The sequence below is a fragment of the Kogia breviceps genome, chromosome 15, assembly GCF_026419965.1.
Source record: "Kogia breviceps isolate mKogBre1 chromosome 15, mKogBre1 haplotype 1, whole genome shotgun sequence".
NCBI lineage: Eukaryota > Metazoa > Chordata > Mammalia > Artiodactyla > Physeteridae > Kogia > Kogia breviceps.
The window spans coordinates 67,155,907-67,169,434 of NC_081324.1; the positions used below are offsets into that span (position 1 = coordinate 67,155,907).

A 13,528-nucleotide genomic window follows, 5' to 3' on the forward strand; every position below is an offset into this window, starting at 1 on the left:
GGCTGTTCAGCTCCAAGGCTGCTCTCAGGCCTGTGCAGTTCTCCAGATAAAGAACACTTAAGAAGAGGACCTGCCCTTTTGTGTCTGGGGGCCTTTGCTCTGCCAGGGCCCCTCCCTCTGCTCTTCCAACCAGTAAAAGTTATAGCAGTGCATTTCCTTCCGGTAGAAAGAGAATCAGAGAATCAAGGCCTGGGCCAAACTCTAGCCCCACCATATCCTGTTCCTGCGAGCCTCCTCCCAGCTGCCTGAGTGCCTCAACTCCTTCCTGGGAGGTCAGGCAGCTTCTTCCTGGGAGGTCAGGCAGCACTGAGTGCAGGCACTTGGCTAGGATCTGAATTGGATTTGAGTCTGGGTTCTTCCACTGATTTGCTGTTTGACTCTAAGCAATATACCCTCCCTTGGTATCTTGCCTCTCAATAATGTCAGTACTTTTTTTTTTTTTTCCCAGTACTTTTTTTTTTTTTTTTTTTTTTTTTTTTTTTTGCGGGCCTCTCACTGTTGTGGCCTCTCCCGTTGCGGAGCACAGGCTCCGGACGCGCAGGCCCAGCGGCCATGGCTCACGGGCTTAGTTGCTCCGCGGCATGTGGGATCTTCCCGGACCAGGGCACGAACCCGTGTCTCCCGCATCGGCAGGCGGATTCTCAACCACTGCGCCACCAGGGAAGCCCCCCAGTACTTTTTTAATTGAAAAAAAAAGACACAAGAAATTTAAAAGATCCATAATCCACTACTTTAAAAATAATTTTAAGAGAGTGTGTATGTGTGTGTAGAGAAGTACACGTATATATTTTTTCGTTGTTGTTTTCTTACCAATATTGCTCTGTAGGCTAAATAAGGAAGCGGCCTACAAACACTAGTCTCCTTCTTCTCTTTGCCCCTTAGTTACGTGAACTCAGGAATTTCCAGGGTCTCACTCCTTGGAAGAAGCTCACTCACTTGAGGCACCCTCTAAGCCAGGGATTTCGCCTCAGCCTACCTCAGCTGCTTTGGTGCTGCCTGGCGTGGGTCTTCATGCTGAGCTGTTTTCCCCACCAGCTCTAGCGGGCATTCAGAGGCCAGTAGGAGGGCTGGGAGTTTGTTTTTGTCACAGGAGTTCTAGGAGTGCTTCTAGGGCCAGATACCCTGGCCCTAGAACAATGCCTGCATAGCTGTGACAACTGCACAGTTAGTAGATGTACAAATACAAGTGGCATTTGATGGGGCTTTGAAGTGTATTTAGGATTTTGATAGGTGGAGACAACTCAGAGAGCATTCCAGCAAAGGGACTGGCATGAGCAAAAGTTGAGAGGTGGGAAAGGGCCAGGGCATAATTGGGGAAACTATGAGTAACTAGTTTTGTAGAGTGCAGAGGTGAGCATGTTATTTCTGTACTTGTTTGTCTAGTTTTTTCGTCCAGCTCTGAACCTTGCATGCTGGCCCTATGAAGAGGCTTATTTATCGGGACAGACCCAGCATGGGAATGCTTTGCTGTGGTGCACAGGTGCAGGCATTCAGGCCTCTGCCCCAGAGAGGCACGGTGACCCCTGGCCCCTTGATGCACTGGGGGAGTGAGCACTTGAACCTAGTGTCTCTCCAGCCTATGCCTTCCAGGGAGGGGGTTGCATTCCCTCGCATCTGTGTTAGGATGTCCATGAGTTATAGCAGCTCCAAAGGGAACTGCAGGGATGGAGGGCAGGGGGAGGAATGGAGACCGACCAGGCTGGTGGAGGGGGCCTCAGCCAGGGCCTTTGCTTCTCTTGGCACCTCTGACAGGCCCTGCCCTCTGCTCCACAGGCTAGAGGAAGTCCCCCTGGAGGTGCTGAGGCAGAGGGAGTCCAAATGGCTGGACATGCTCAACAACTGGGACAAGTGGATGGCCAAGAAGCACAAAAAGGTGAGGGTCCTGGCCTTGGGCCTCAGGCTGAGAGTCACAGCTGGGGGAGGAAGTGAAGAGGGAGGAGTTGCATCAGTTTGGAGGAGCAGGAGCTTCTCCAACCACCAGCTGCCTTAGGTGTCCCCACCTGCCACCTTGGAAATGGGGACAGAAGCTGGCTGGAGGGCAGGTCCCAGGTTTCACTTGGTCCTCCCAGATGACTTCAGACTCTCACAGAACTTTGTCCTGGAGTCAAACTTCAAAGCCGCTCTTAGCCAAAAGCCCGTCAGGCAGCTTTCTTCCAGCTCTCCTGGGGGAAGTCCTTACTGCTGCTCACCATCTATCAGGGAGGACTTTATAATACTAATAATAGCCAATGTATGTTAAACACTTGCAGTGTGCTGAGCACTTGACTTGGATAATCCTTAAAACACCCCAGTAGGATTGGTGGTGGTAGTATCCGCACTTTATGGATGGTTACAGAATCAAGGTTTGAACCCGGGCATTCTAACTTTAGTGCCTGCACTCCTCACCACCACAATAAGGGGCCTTCTTCACCCTCTAGATTAATTTGATGAGTTCCCTCTTGCCCCTTGGACAAAGCAAAAAGAAAGAAAAGTAACCTCACAGTTTAATGGTCTTATAAAAATGAAAATACCCTGTGGTCCTTTTCTAGTGGGTTATATTTAGGCACTAGCTCTATCACCCTATAGGAACATCCTTGCCCACCACATGTATGTGTTGATACTCTTGTCTACCTCAGCAGGGTCTACTGTCTCCCTGGCCTAGCGGAGGCCTGTCCACAGTCCCACAGCCGGGTCTCTCTGCACAAGTACCCAGTGCACAGTGACCCCACTGGCCTGCTGTTGTCTGCTGACATGCTGGTCTCCAGGCTGGCACAGCTGGCTGCAGGGCTTCTCAGAAAGCCCAGGACCAAAGGTCACATAAGGGCTTGGGCCCAGCCCCATGGCCTTCCTCTCTTCGTGCCTGTGTGACTTTGGGTGAGTCACTTCACCCTCTCAGCCCCAGTTTCTCTGGTCAAGTGGGAATGACAATCCTGTTGCAAGACTCCTACTGTAAAGCCCTGAGCCCATGGGAGGAAAGGTGCACCCAGGCCAGGGCTCTTTCTTGCTGTTCTATGTGGGCCTTGGGGCATTCATTTTTTGCTTATTAGAAAAACTTTCACTTAAAAAAAAATATTTTTTTAGGGCAGCTGTTCTTCAACTGCTTCCTGCCTGACTCTGGGGTCAGTTTTCCTGCTTCCTCAGCCCTCAGGCTTTTATGCTGAGCTTCAGCTCCCTCTCCACTGTCTGCTGTGGTGACTAGTGGCTGGCAGGGAGATGGCTGTGGAATTCTCACCCCAGCCTCCCTCGCAGTTGGGGATTCCAGAGGGGAGCCCTGGGGAGCTCCTCTCAGCAGAGCAGCCAACATCACTTCCTCTTCCCCTTTGCTTCCCTGGCACTGTGGTTAGAGGCCAAGGCTACTTCTGCCCAGCAGGGGCCACTGCAGGAGGCTGCACCCTACCCTCCCCAGAGGCCCTAGCCCTCTGCTTCTCTCCTGCCATGCTGGCCCTGGGAGCTCTTCCTGCCTTACTGCTCAGGCTTAGGCTTTCGCCGTGGTCAGGAAGTTGTGGCACAGGAAGGACAACACCTGCATCAGGAAGTGGATCCAGACCCACTGCACTTATCCTGAGTCCCCAGGACTGGGGCCAGGCCCTGCAGGGAGGCAGGCTCTAGCTAGAATTCTGTCTTCCCCTGTAGGGCTCTGCTCAAAGTTTGGCCCTGCCCTCCTGGAGTTCAGCAGGCTGGGTGTGGCTTCACACTATTGTCTTCAGAGCTCTCCTTTCCCAAGGCCTTACCTCAGATAATGATAATCCCTTGTGTTTTCTGTTTGCTGAGCACTGTCTCTAGCTTTATCATTGCTGATCCCCACCTTTGCCTCCTCCCTAAGGAGGAGATTATGATCCCCAGCACCCCTGTGCTGAGGGGGATTCCAGAGGCCAGAGTGGGAAAGGCTGGCTGTATTCCTGGCTCTCCATCCCCACCTCCCCAGCCTTGGGCCTGGGTGAGGGTGCGGCCTCTTTGAGAACTTAGTGGACTGAAGATATTCCTGTGCTTCCCTGGGGCAGGCCAAGCCTGATAGGGCTGTGATATGTGGGGGCTGGCTCCAGCTGAGCTTGGCCCTAGGGGAGCCTAAAGGGCCTGTGGCTCTGGGCCATACTGCCTCCCTTTGCCAAAGCCTGCCCAGACCAAGCGGCTTCCTTCAGGAGACCCTTGTCCCACAGCAGCAGGAAACTGTTCGTGGAGTCTGGGGCAGTTTCCTTCTGCTACCTTCCTCTCCCGCCTTGGCAGGCAGTCCCAGAAGCTCAACTTGGCTCCTATGACCAGCCACTCTGCTCTTCCCCTATTGCCCTCAGCCTGTCTGCCTGTCTCCTTCCTGGTTCTTGACTCTCTCTGACCCTTGGAAAGTTTTGCCTTGTTTGTGCTGGTCATCAGGAAGCCCAGGATTTCTGTGCTCCCTCCTCTGAGAGCTTCCAATGGGACTCTTTGAGGGGGTTTCCAGGTGAGAGGAAGTTAGGTGCGAGCCTGAGGCCCAGGGCTTCTGTGTCAGGCATCCTCCTGGGATTGGAGGGGTGGAGATGAAGCCATCATTTATTGAATACAGACTGTGTCAGGCTAGGCATGTCCTCCCCCGCCCGCCACCACCCCACTTCTAATAGAATCCTAGATGTTATCATTTTGATTTTACTGTTGATGAGAAGTGATTGGCTAAGGTCAGCGCTGTGAGTAGTGGGGAAGGCCTATGCCATTTTATTTAGCAAGGGCTGGAATCAGGACTTGTACCCAGGCCAGCTGCCTCGGCTGTGGTCTGGTAATCCTGGGAGTTTAGGGTCAGGGAGAGCAGAAGAGAGGGGATTCTTGACCAAAGAAAGAGGGAGCCATTTTGATCAGCTCCCATCTTCCTTCTGAATTCTGCTGAGGTCTTTTCTCTAGGCTGGATGTGTCTGCCACACAGCTGCTTAAACACTCCCATGAAAGTGCCCAGGCCATGTATCTGGGCACATTCTGGGTCATCTTGTGAGCTACTCGCCCTGTAGCTGAGCAGTGTTCCACATTGTGCAGATCCCTTCCTGGTGACATCCCATGGGGATCCTCTAACTTGTATGGTTCCATTTTGATTCAGAAAATGGTGATGGGGATTCATGATCCTGTGGTAGACTTCAAGAATACCTGTGTTGGGGACTTCCCTGGTGGTCCAGTGGTTAGGACTCTGCACTCTCACTGCGGAGGGCCCGGGTTCAATCCCTGGTAGTCGGGAAACTAAGATCCCACAAGCTGCACAGCGTGGTCAAAAAAACAAAAAAAAAGAATACCTGTGTTATCACTGGACCAGGGAACACGGGGACTCTGCCATCACCTGGTGGCAGCATATCTGATTGCAGTATTGTAGCAACAGGGGAGAAGTCCTCTTTTCTCCCCTTTTCGGCTCTTGCTGATGTGCTCACTGAAGGCCTGACAAGCACCAGCAGAAGGGGTGAGCTAGCACACAGCCTCTGGGGGAGCAGCCCAGCGGGATGCATAGGCACAGCCCTCCTTTTGACTTTCAGATCCGTCTGCGGTGCCAGAAGGGCATCCCACCTTCTTTGCGGGGCCGTGCTTGGCAATACCTGTCAGGAGGCAAGGTGAAGCTGCAGCAGAACCCTGGAAAGTTTGACGTGAGTTGCCCTTCCTTCACCCTGTCCTCCGTTCCTCATCTCTTGACTTCCTTTGCGTGGCAGTGATCCTCTGTGTGCTCACCTGGACCTCAGCAGTATGAGTGATTGATGAGATCACTTGTCAAGAGCCTGACTGCCAGGCCTGGTCAGTCTGTGACTCCTGGGGGCTCTGCTCATCTGAGGTTCCAGCCCTGAGAAGGCCTCAGTGAGATGGACAGATTTGAAACCCCCCACTTCCAGCGCTTCCTCTTGACAACCACCCAGGTTTGCTCTCTTGGACTTAGTGGGCCACCTCCCAGACTGCCTTGGGCCCTGTGCTCTGGGCCTTTGGGGGCCTGCCCAGCAGGGCCACAGAACCCTAACACCTCTTGGCCTCCTATCCGCTACTCTTTCTCCTGCCTTGTCCAAGCCAGCTAGACATGGTTCACCTGTGTTGCTTATGGGCTTGTCTGCACTAGGGATGGCAGAGCCAAACCAGTATCCTTAGAGTTTAGAAGCCAGTCAGGGTCAGAGAGGTTACCCTTTGAAGCCATGCCTTCCCTTCCTGCTGCCCCCTGGCTCCATGATTGCCAGTGTGAAGAACACCCCCTCCATTCATGGGGCTTCTTGGGGCCCACGTGGGCTGGGCAGCTCCTCTGGCCTGCTCCTCTAGGGAACTAGGGGAGTCATTTGGCTTCCCTGGGGTTGCCCCGGCTCACCTGCCAGACTTGGCCTCAGGCATCAGGGTATCTCCCAGGCTCTTGGAGCTGGTGACAGGCAATGAGACAGAGCTGCCGGCCACCAGCTCTTTGTTGACATGCTTTATGCTTCAGTGAACACTCCTGTGCGGCCAAACCTGTTCCTTGAGAAGAGTAGGCAGAGCAGCCTAGAGTTTCCGCTATTGACCTGGAGGAGGAGAGAGCTGTTTGCTGGCAGCACTTGGCCCCCGGGGAATCGGGGGTTGGTGGAGTGTCTGGCCGGGGTCAGACCTGAATCAGGGCGATTGGACTGTCCCACAGAGCACCAACATTGTGCCCCACTCAGGCGGCCTCTGGACTCCAGAGTCTTCCATCTCTTCCATTTCAGGGGGCTGCATTCTGGGCAGAGTGGGAGGTTCAGGGGTGGGAGTCTCACCCCAAGCCCATAGCTTACCTTTGGCTGCCAGAGCACAGGCATGAGAGCCAAGACTTGGGTGGCCCAGTTAGCCTCCTGGTTCCACAGTTAGCAGATGTGAGCGCATCCTGTGTGAGCAGCGGAGCACGGAGTTCTGTGTGCTTTACATGTCTGGGGAGTGGTACGTCCAGAGAGGAACTGACCATCTCTGTGGGGTCTTGAAGGTTGCTTGTGGGAGGAGTTAGATTTGCCAAGAAAGGCCTTCAAGATGCTCTGAAGCTGAGTGGTGGGTCCCCAAAGCAGTCCTGAGGGCCAGAACAGTGGTTTGTGAACACACCTGGAAGGACTTTGCCTGTGGGTGAGGTAGAGGAAATGGATGGGGATGAGAAGCTCCCTCTGGCTGCTGTGGACACAAGAGCCCAAAGGCAAGGGTGCAGTGATGGGGCTGGTGGTGGCAGCATATCCTGCTCCTGTGCTCCCCCGCAGACCCAGGCGGCTGACCCCAACCTCAGCTGTCAGGGCAGGTTCCTCAGCCCCTGGTGGCTCCTTCTCAGCACTTGCTACTTCTTTCTTCTTCCTTAGGCAGGGCAGGACCTTCCAGCCTTTTTCTTACTTGGTTTTCTTCTCTGGCTTCACTTCATGATGGCTCCAGAGCCTGTAGGCTCCCTGGGGGCTGCGGTAGCTGCATCATCCCCAGTGGCCCACACCTGCCTTTGATTCCCAGTACCCTTTCTCCCTGCAGGCCCTTCAGCTACACCTTTTCCTTTCTCACCCACCCCTGTGTGGCTGAGTGCCTTGGGCTGCTGAGGTAGCCGGCGAGCATATCCTAGCAACTGACTTTTTGGGTTCCCAGGTCCCCACCTCACTGGAACCTTCAGGAGAACTTGTGGGACCCTCCTCTCCCTCCGACAAAAGCAAACCTGCATCATACTCAGACAGTATCCAGCCCTGGGCCTGACCTGCAGGGTGCATAGGACACACACAGGCCCCTATCTTGAGGGTGTGCGGGGCCCTACAGGTTGCACGTCCACCTCTTCAGCCATGTGCCTGCTCCAGGGCCCTCCGTGGAAGTGCCTGGCCCCTCCCTCCACCCTCCAGCCTCCAACACTGCATCAGCTTTTTCTCTCAGTATTTATTCTCTCATGTCAAGTTACCTGGCACCTGAGGGTCCGTATTTCAATGCTGGGACACCCCCACTGAGGGAGCACAAAAGGCAAAAGGGACTTATATAAGTCACCTGCTGGGCAGGGACCTATATAAGTCACCTGCTGGGCAGGAACCTGGGTCTACACCCATCCATGTGTTTGCTGAGGACCCAGCCTTCCTTCTGGGGGCCTCTCCTGACACTGCCCAGCATGGCAGGCTATGAGAACTTTGTCTGCTTCCCTGCTCAGCCCTCTAGGTTTCCTTCCTGTTGATTTTTTTCTTTCTTTGGTTAAAGTTGAGGTATGAACTTACGTGAAGTAAAATGCACAGATCTTGACCATGCAGTTCAGAGTTTGGACAAATAATAAATACCCATGTAACCAACAAGCAAGTCAAGATATAGAACATTTCAAATGACCAAGTAGTGATTGTTTTGTGTGTAGTAGCTTTGTTTTTATAAATGGAGCTCATGCTAAAATGCTCATGGAAGTTCAAAGAAAAGAGTAAAAGTTTATTGAAACCCCAGCACCCAGAGATGGCTCCAAGGCTAATGGTTTGACAGGTGTCATTACAGTGCTCAGTGCAGCAGGGCACACATACACACCCCTTCCTGAATATGTGGCACCACTTGTACAGGGACATGGGCAGCAGAGGAGTTGGGACTGACAGCTCTGAGTCAACCTGGCTTCCAGGCCCAGCAACACCGTTTTTCTAACCACGAGGCATTGGGCAAGTAGCTTTTCTTTGATCCTCAGTTTCCTCATCTGTGAACAGTGTAATGATAGGACCTGTCTTTTGGGGGTTGAGGAGGACAGTCAGTGAGGCCCACGGGTGCCGTCTTGAACAGTGCTCAGAGTGGTGCTTCCAGGTGGTAGCCATTGCTTTGATAGTCACCTTCCATCTTAAGGGTGTAACATAAGGTGTTTGAGTCCTGAATGAAGTGCCTAGAGGTTATTTCAAGCCACAGCTATGATGGACACTCTTGGCCACACTGGTCTTCCTGGATCCTGGATCACCCATCAGGGTTTCCAGGACTCTGCTCCGCTTGTCTCTGCCCCGCTTGTCTCTGCCCCTGCCCAAGCTTTCTGACCTGTCCTCAGGAAGGCCCAGTCTCTGATGGGATCGGGTGGACATTTTCTGTGGTGGTGGGTCCTCCTCCAAAACCTGGGACAGCTGTATCCTCCTAGCCATCCCTAACTCCTAAGAGATGCTCTTGACCTTGCTTCCAGGAGCTGGACATGTCCCCCGGGGACCCCAAGTGGCTGGATGTGATTGAGCGTGACCTGCACCGGCAGTTCCCTTTCCACGAGATGTTTGTGTCCCGGGGGGGCCACGGGTGAGCAGGATGGGCCTTGTGGGCTGGAGGTGGCTCTTCGCCCTTTCCCTCAGAGGGAGAGAGGAGGTAAAATGAGTTTGAGGGTATCTTGGGGTCCCAGGAGTTGGGGGCCCCAAACTACACTGTTTGTTTCCCCTCTTTGGTTTGAGTCTGATGGGTCCTCTTAGTTTCTCCTCTTACATCTAGGGCAACTTCATCATTTACTCCCCAAAGTGTTAGGGCTTGCCTGGCCTGGCCTTCTGGAAACAGGTTTTGGTGGGGAGAAAGAAGGATAGAAGAGAGTTGGGTGGGCAGAGGGTATGTAGGAGAGGAGAGATATGGCAGGCCAGGCCCTGGGACCAAGACAGACACCTGGAACAAAGCTGGCCTGGCTAAGAGGCCACAGCTGCTGAGTGAGGGGCCCACACTTCCAACCCAGGCACATCCTTACCCTGTATCTGACATCTTGCCCTGGCCCTGACCCCTGCTTTCTTTTTGAGCCACTGCCCTCACCTGTCAAATGGGAGAGGTGAGAGTCGATGTGCTACAGTGGGAGACTGACCCCTTGATGACCACAATCAGGTCACATCCCTCTCCAGGGAAGTGCAGTTCTGAGACAGGTCCGATCTGGTGGGGCACAGGTGAGGGTAGTGGGTGGCAGAGTCACACCTGTCATTCCTGCCCCGCTTGGCCTCTCCACAGCCAGCAGGACCTATTCCGTGTGCTGAAGGCCTACACACTGTACCGACCCGAGGAGGGCTACTGCCAGGCCCAGGCGCCCATCGCCGCCGTCCTGCTCATGCATATGCCTGCTGAGGTAACACCAGGCCTCGGATGGGCGAGCGGCAGGTGGGCAGGGAACAGCCAGCAGCAAGGCCTCACGTCTCTTTTGCCCACAGCAAGCCTTCTGGTGCCTGGTGCAGATCTGTGAGAAGTACCTGCCTGGCTACTACAGTGAGAAACTGGTGAGTACTTGCTGGGCCTGGGCCCTGGCCTCAGACCCGCCCCAGCCTGGACGCCCTTTGTCTAGGCCTTAACTCTCTAAGCCTCCTGTCCCCGCTTAAGTCCTTCCCAGCCTTCTGTTGCTTTCAGGCTGAAGTCCCAAGGCCTGCCAGGATCAGGGCTCCCAGGCTCTAGCCTCATCAGTCCCACACTCCCTCCGTCGCTGCCTCCAGCCACAAGGCTGTTGGGCAGGATCACTGTTCCTCCAGTGCACCGAGTTCCTCCCTGCCTCGACCTTGTCATAGGCTTAAACCTCTGCCCCTTTCCTTCCACTTCTAACTCTACTTTTCCCTCAGCTTTCAGCCCTCCGGAGCTGTCCTTGACTCTGACAGGTGGCACCTCCGGCAAATGCTTCCCCAGTGTTCCTGTTCCTGCCATGTTCTGGTCACTTAGCCACCTCCCTCTCCCCTCCCTCTGGTCTCATTGCTTCTGTAATTCATGTCTGTCTGGCCCTCTGCACGACATGCCCCATGAGGGGGACTTAGCTGTGTCTGGTTTGCTCATTGTTGTATCCCAGCGCCCAGCATGAGCTTGACACCCTGCAACATTAGCCGCCTGAGGAACGAATGGATGCCTGCCTGGAGCTGGGGCCGGGCGTAGTTCCCACCCTGGCTGCTGTGGGCCCATGGTCATGGCCCTGTGGCTTCACTGTCTCCCCAGGAGGCCATCCAGCTGGATGGGGAGATCCTCTTCTCGCTGCTACAGAAGGTGTCTCCCGTGGCCCACAAGCACCTCAGCCAGCAGAAGATCGACCCGCTGCTCTACATGACAGAGTGGTTCATGTGTGCCTTCTCGCGCACCTTGCCCTGGAGCTCCGTGCTGCGTGTCTGGGACATGTTTTTCTGCGAAGGTACCGGGGCTGGGCTCGGGGGAGCACCCTTGCCCCCAGTCCAGCCCACAGGAGGCCTCTATTTCCAGAGAAACTCTCTAAAGGCCCCCTTGCGCTCACTGCCCACTTCCCCCATGCAGGAGTCAAGATCATCTTCCGGGTGGGGTTGGTGCTGCTAAAGCACGCACTGGGCTCCCCCGAGAAGCTCAAAGCCTGCCAAGGCCAGTACGAGACCATTGAGCGGTTGCGGAGCCTCAGCCCCAAGATCATGCAGGAGGCCTTCCTGGTCCAGGAGGTACAGCCCACACCTTCCCCTCGCCACTGGGAGGGAGGGGGAGACTTGAGGGCCCTTTGGCGGGGGGCCTGGTAGCCCTCTACCCCTGAGGCCTTGTGCTCAGCAGCCCAGAACAGTGTGGACAGACCCCATTCTTCTGTCCGAACAAGAAGAGGGGGAACAGAGAGGCTTAGGTTCGAGGGAATGAAAGTAGGTGCAACCCACCACCCTCCTCCTCCCTGGCCCTACAACCACGGCCTTGGCTTTCTTATTTTTTTGGACCATTTTTAAAGTCTTTATTGAATTTGTTACAATATTGCTTCTGTTTTATGTTTTGGTTTTTTGGCCCTGAGGCATGTGGGATCTAGCTTCCCGACCAGGGATCGAACCCTCACACCCTGCACTGGAAGGCAAAGTCTTTACCACTGACCACCACCGAAGTCCCAGCTTTTTTTTCTTTCTTTTGTGGATTTTTGTCCCTCTGGGGCTGTAATGAGGTGACATATATTTAAGCAAGTGGACTCATGAGCTTTCTCCTCTGAGGCAGTGGGTCTCAAGTGCCTGGCTCACCTGGCACTCACTTCTGGGACTTGTGACCACCACAGGGACCAGGCCTGCCACCATTCCTGTGGTCAGCCTTTAGTGACCAGGGCTGGGGGAGCTGGGGGAGAGCAGGGCCCCAGGCTGGGAGGCAGAAAGGGAAGATTCTTCCTGGTGCCCACCTGCCTGTCACTGCCCCCACAGGTGGTAGAGTTGCCAGTGACAGAGCGTCAGATAGAGCGTGAGCACCTCATCCAGCTGCGGCGCTGGCAGGAGACCCGGGGTGAGTTGCAGTGCCGCTCTCCACCCAGGCTGCACGGTGCCAAGGCCATCCTGGAGGCAGAGCCAGGCCCGTGGCCCACTCTGCAACCTTCACCGTCCATCCGCCTGCCCCCAGATGCCCCCCTCCCTGGTTCCAAAGGCAAGTACAAGCCACCCAAGCAGGTCCAGAAGGAGCAACGGAAGCAGGCGAAGGCGAGTGGGCAGCTGGACAAGCCCCCGACCCCAAGTCAAGCCAAGGTGGCAACTGCTGCAGGAGATGCATGTCCCCCACGGGATGTGCCCCCAAAGGACCCAGTCTACCAGGACCCCCAAGACTCAGCTCCCCAGGACTCAGCCTACCACTGCTCCCAGGAGAGCCTGATGTCCCAGGAGAGTGAGGACACCTACTTGTAACCCTGGCAGTTCAGGCCCCTGGGCTGGGGTCTCCACACACCTACACGGTTCACGGACTGACACTCCAGGGCCTGCCCACACTCTGAGGGACTGGCTGCCTGGCCCCTGGGCGGCAGAGAGTCTAGCTGGCCCAGCACAGATTCTGCCTGAGCCTCCTTATTTATTTTCTCCAGAATGGAGCTTGGGCTAGCCCAGCTGGGGCAGGCAGAAGTGAGGGCCAATGGGTGGGGCCTCACTCAGCACCCGCCTCCTGGGGGGATGCTCCCCAGGGCTAGGGCACTGATGTGAGGGGAAAGGGAGGGGAAAAGGGTGGGGTGCTCTTTGTGTAAAATAGAAACATGGTTTTGTACAGAAATAAACATGCTTGTATAGAGAGCTGCTGTGCAGCTAGGGACTGGGAAGGGGCTGCCAACCCTGGTGCTCGGCATGTCTTCCGCACACCCTCCAGAGCCCCCCATCCTGGTCACAGCCCAGCACTAGAACCTCTCTGAGAAGTACCTTTGCCAGAGGAGATGCCAGGTCTAGGGCCAGCCCCTATTCCTGGCCCCTGTATCCCCTTACTCCATCCCCTCTGCCCCGTGGCTACCATCTGCCATGGATGAGGGTCACCAGTGCTGGGGCAAAGCAGGGCCTGCTCCCAGGCTTTGATGCCTATCCATCACAGAAGGGGAGAGGCTCCTTAAGGAGGTCCTTTCAGGGTCTTCCTCCTCCAAGGGCTGGCCTGGATGCCACTTCGGACCCCAATAAGGTACTGAGTGCTCATTCTGGGTCAGGTGCTGGTGCCAAGGGTGGGTGATCATGAATGCCCTCACATGCTCAGCCCAGGCCTCCATCAAAGTTAGAGGGGTGCAGGGCTAAATCTGGATCTGTGATAAAAGGTCACCTGCCATTTACTGAGCACTTAGCATATGCCTGGCTGCACTGGTTGTGTCACGTGTTTGATCACGTAGGCTTTATTATTATCCCCATTTTGCAGATGAGGAAACAGAGGCGCTGAGTGGGAAAGATGAAGCTGATCCAGATTTGTACCCAGAGCCCCTCAACTACCTCTCCTGACTAGGGTGACCGGACTCTGCCATCGAGGACCC

At 55.1% G+C, this 13,528-nt stretch overlaps 1 protein-coding gene across 2 annotated transcripts in view; it reads left to right on the forward strand.

Annotated features, from left to right (window-relative positions):
• Positions 1-12,825, forward strand: part of TBC1D10A (TBC1 domain family member 10A) — a 30,863-nt gene extending 18,038 nt beyond the window's left edge. Inside the window, exons 2-9 of one of the 2 annotated variants that reach the window (XM_059040901.2) lie at positions 1,774-1,873; positions 5,460-5,567; positions 9,035-9,141; positions 9,823-9,937; positions 10,020-10,085; positions 10,783-10,972; positions 11,092-11,246; positions 11,970-12,825. In XM_059040901.2, coding sequence (XP_058896884.1) covers positions 1,774-1,873; positions 5,460-5,567; positions 9,035-9,141; positions 9,823-9,937; positions 10,020-10,085; positions 10,783-10,972; positions 11,092-11,246; positions 11,970-12,440 — 1,312 coding nt within the window. In that variant the 3' untranslated portion in view covers positions 12,441-12,825. The remainder of the gene's footprint in view (positions 1-1,773; positions 1,874-5,459; positions 5,568-9,034; positions 9,142-9,822; positions 9,938-10,019; positions 10,086-10,782; positions 10,973-11,091; positions 11,247-11,969) is intronic. The other variant, XM_067014801.1, reaches the window with a different exon arrangement.
• Positions 12,826-13,528: the final 703 nt, after the last annotated feature.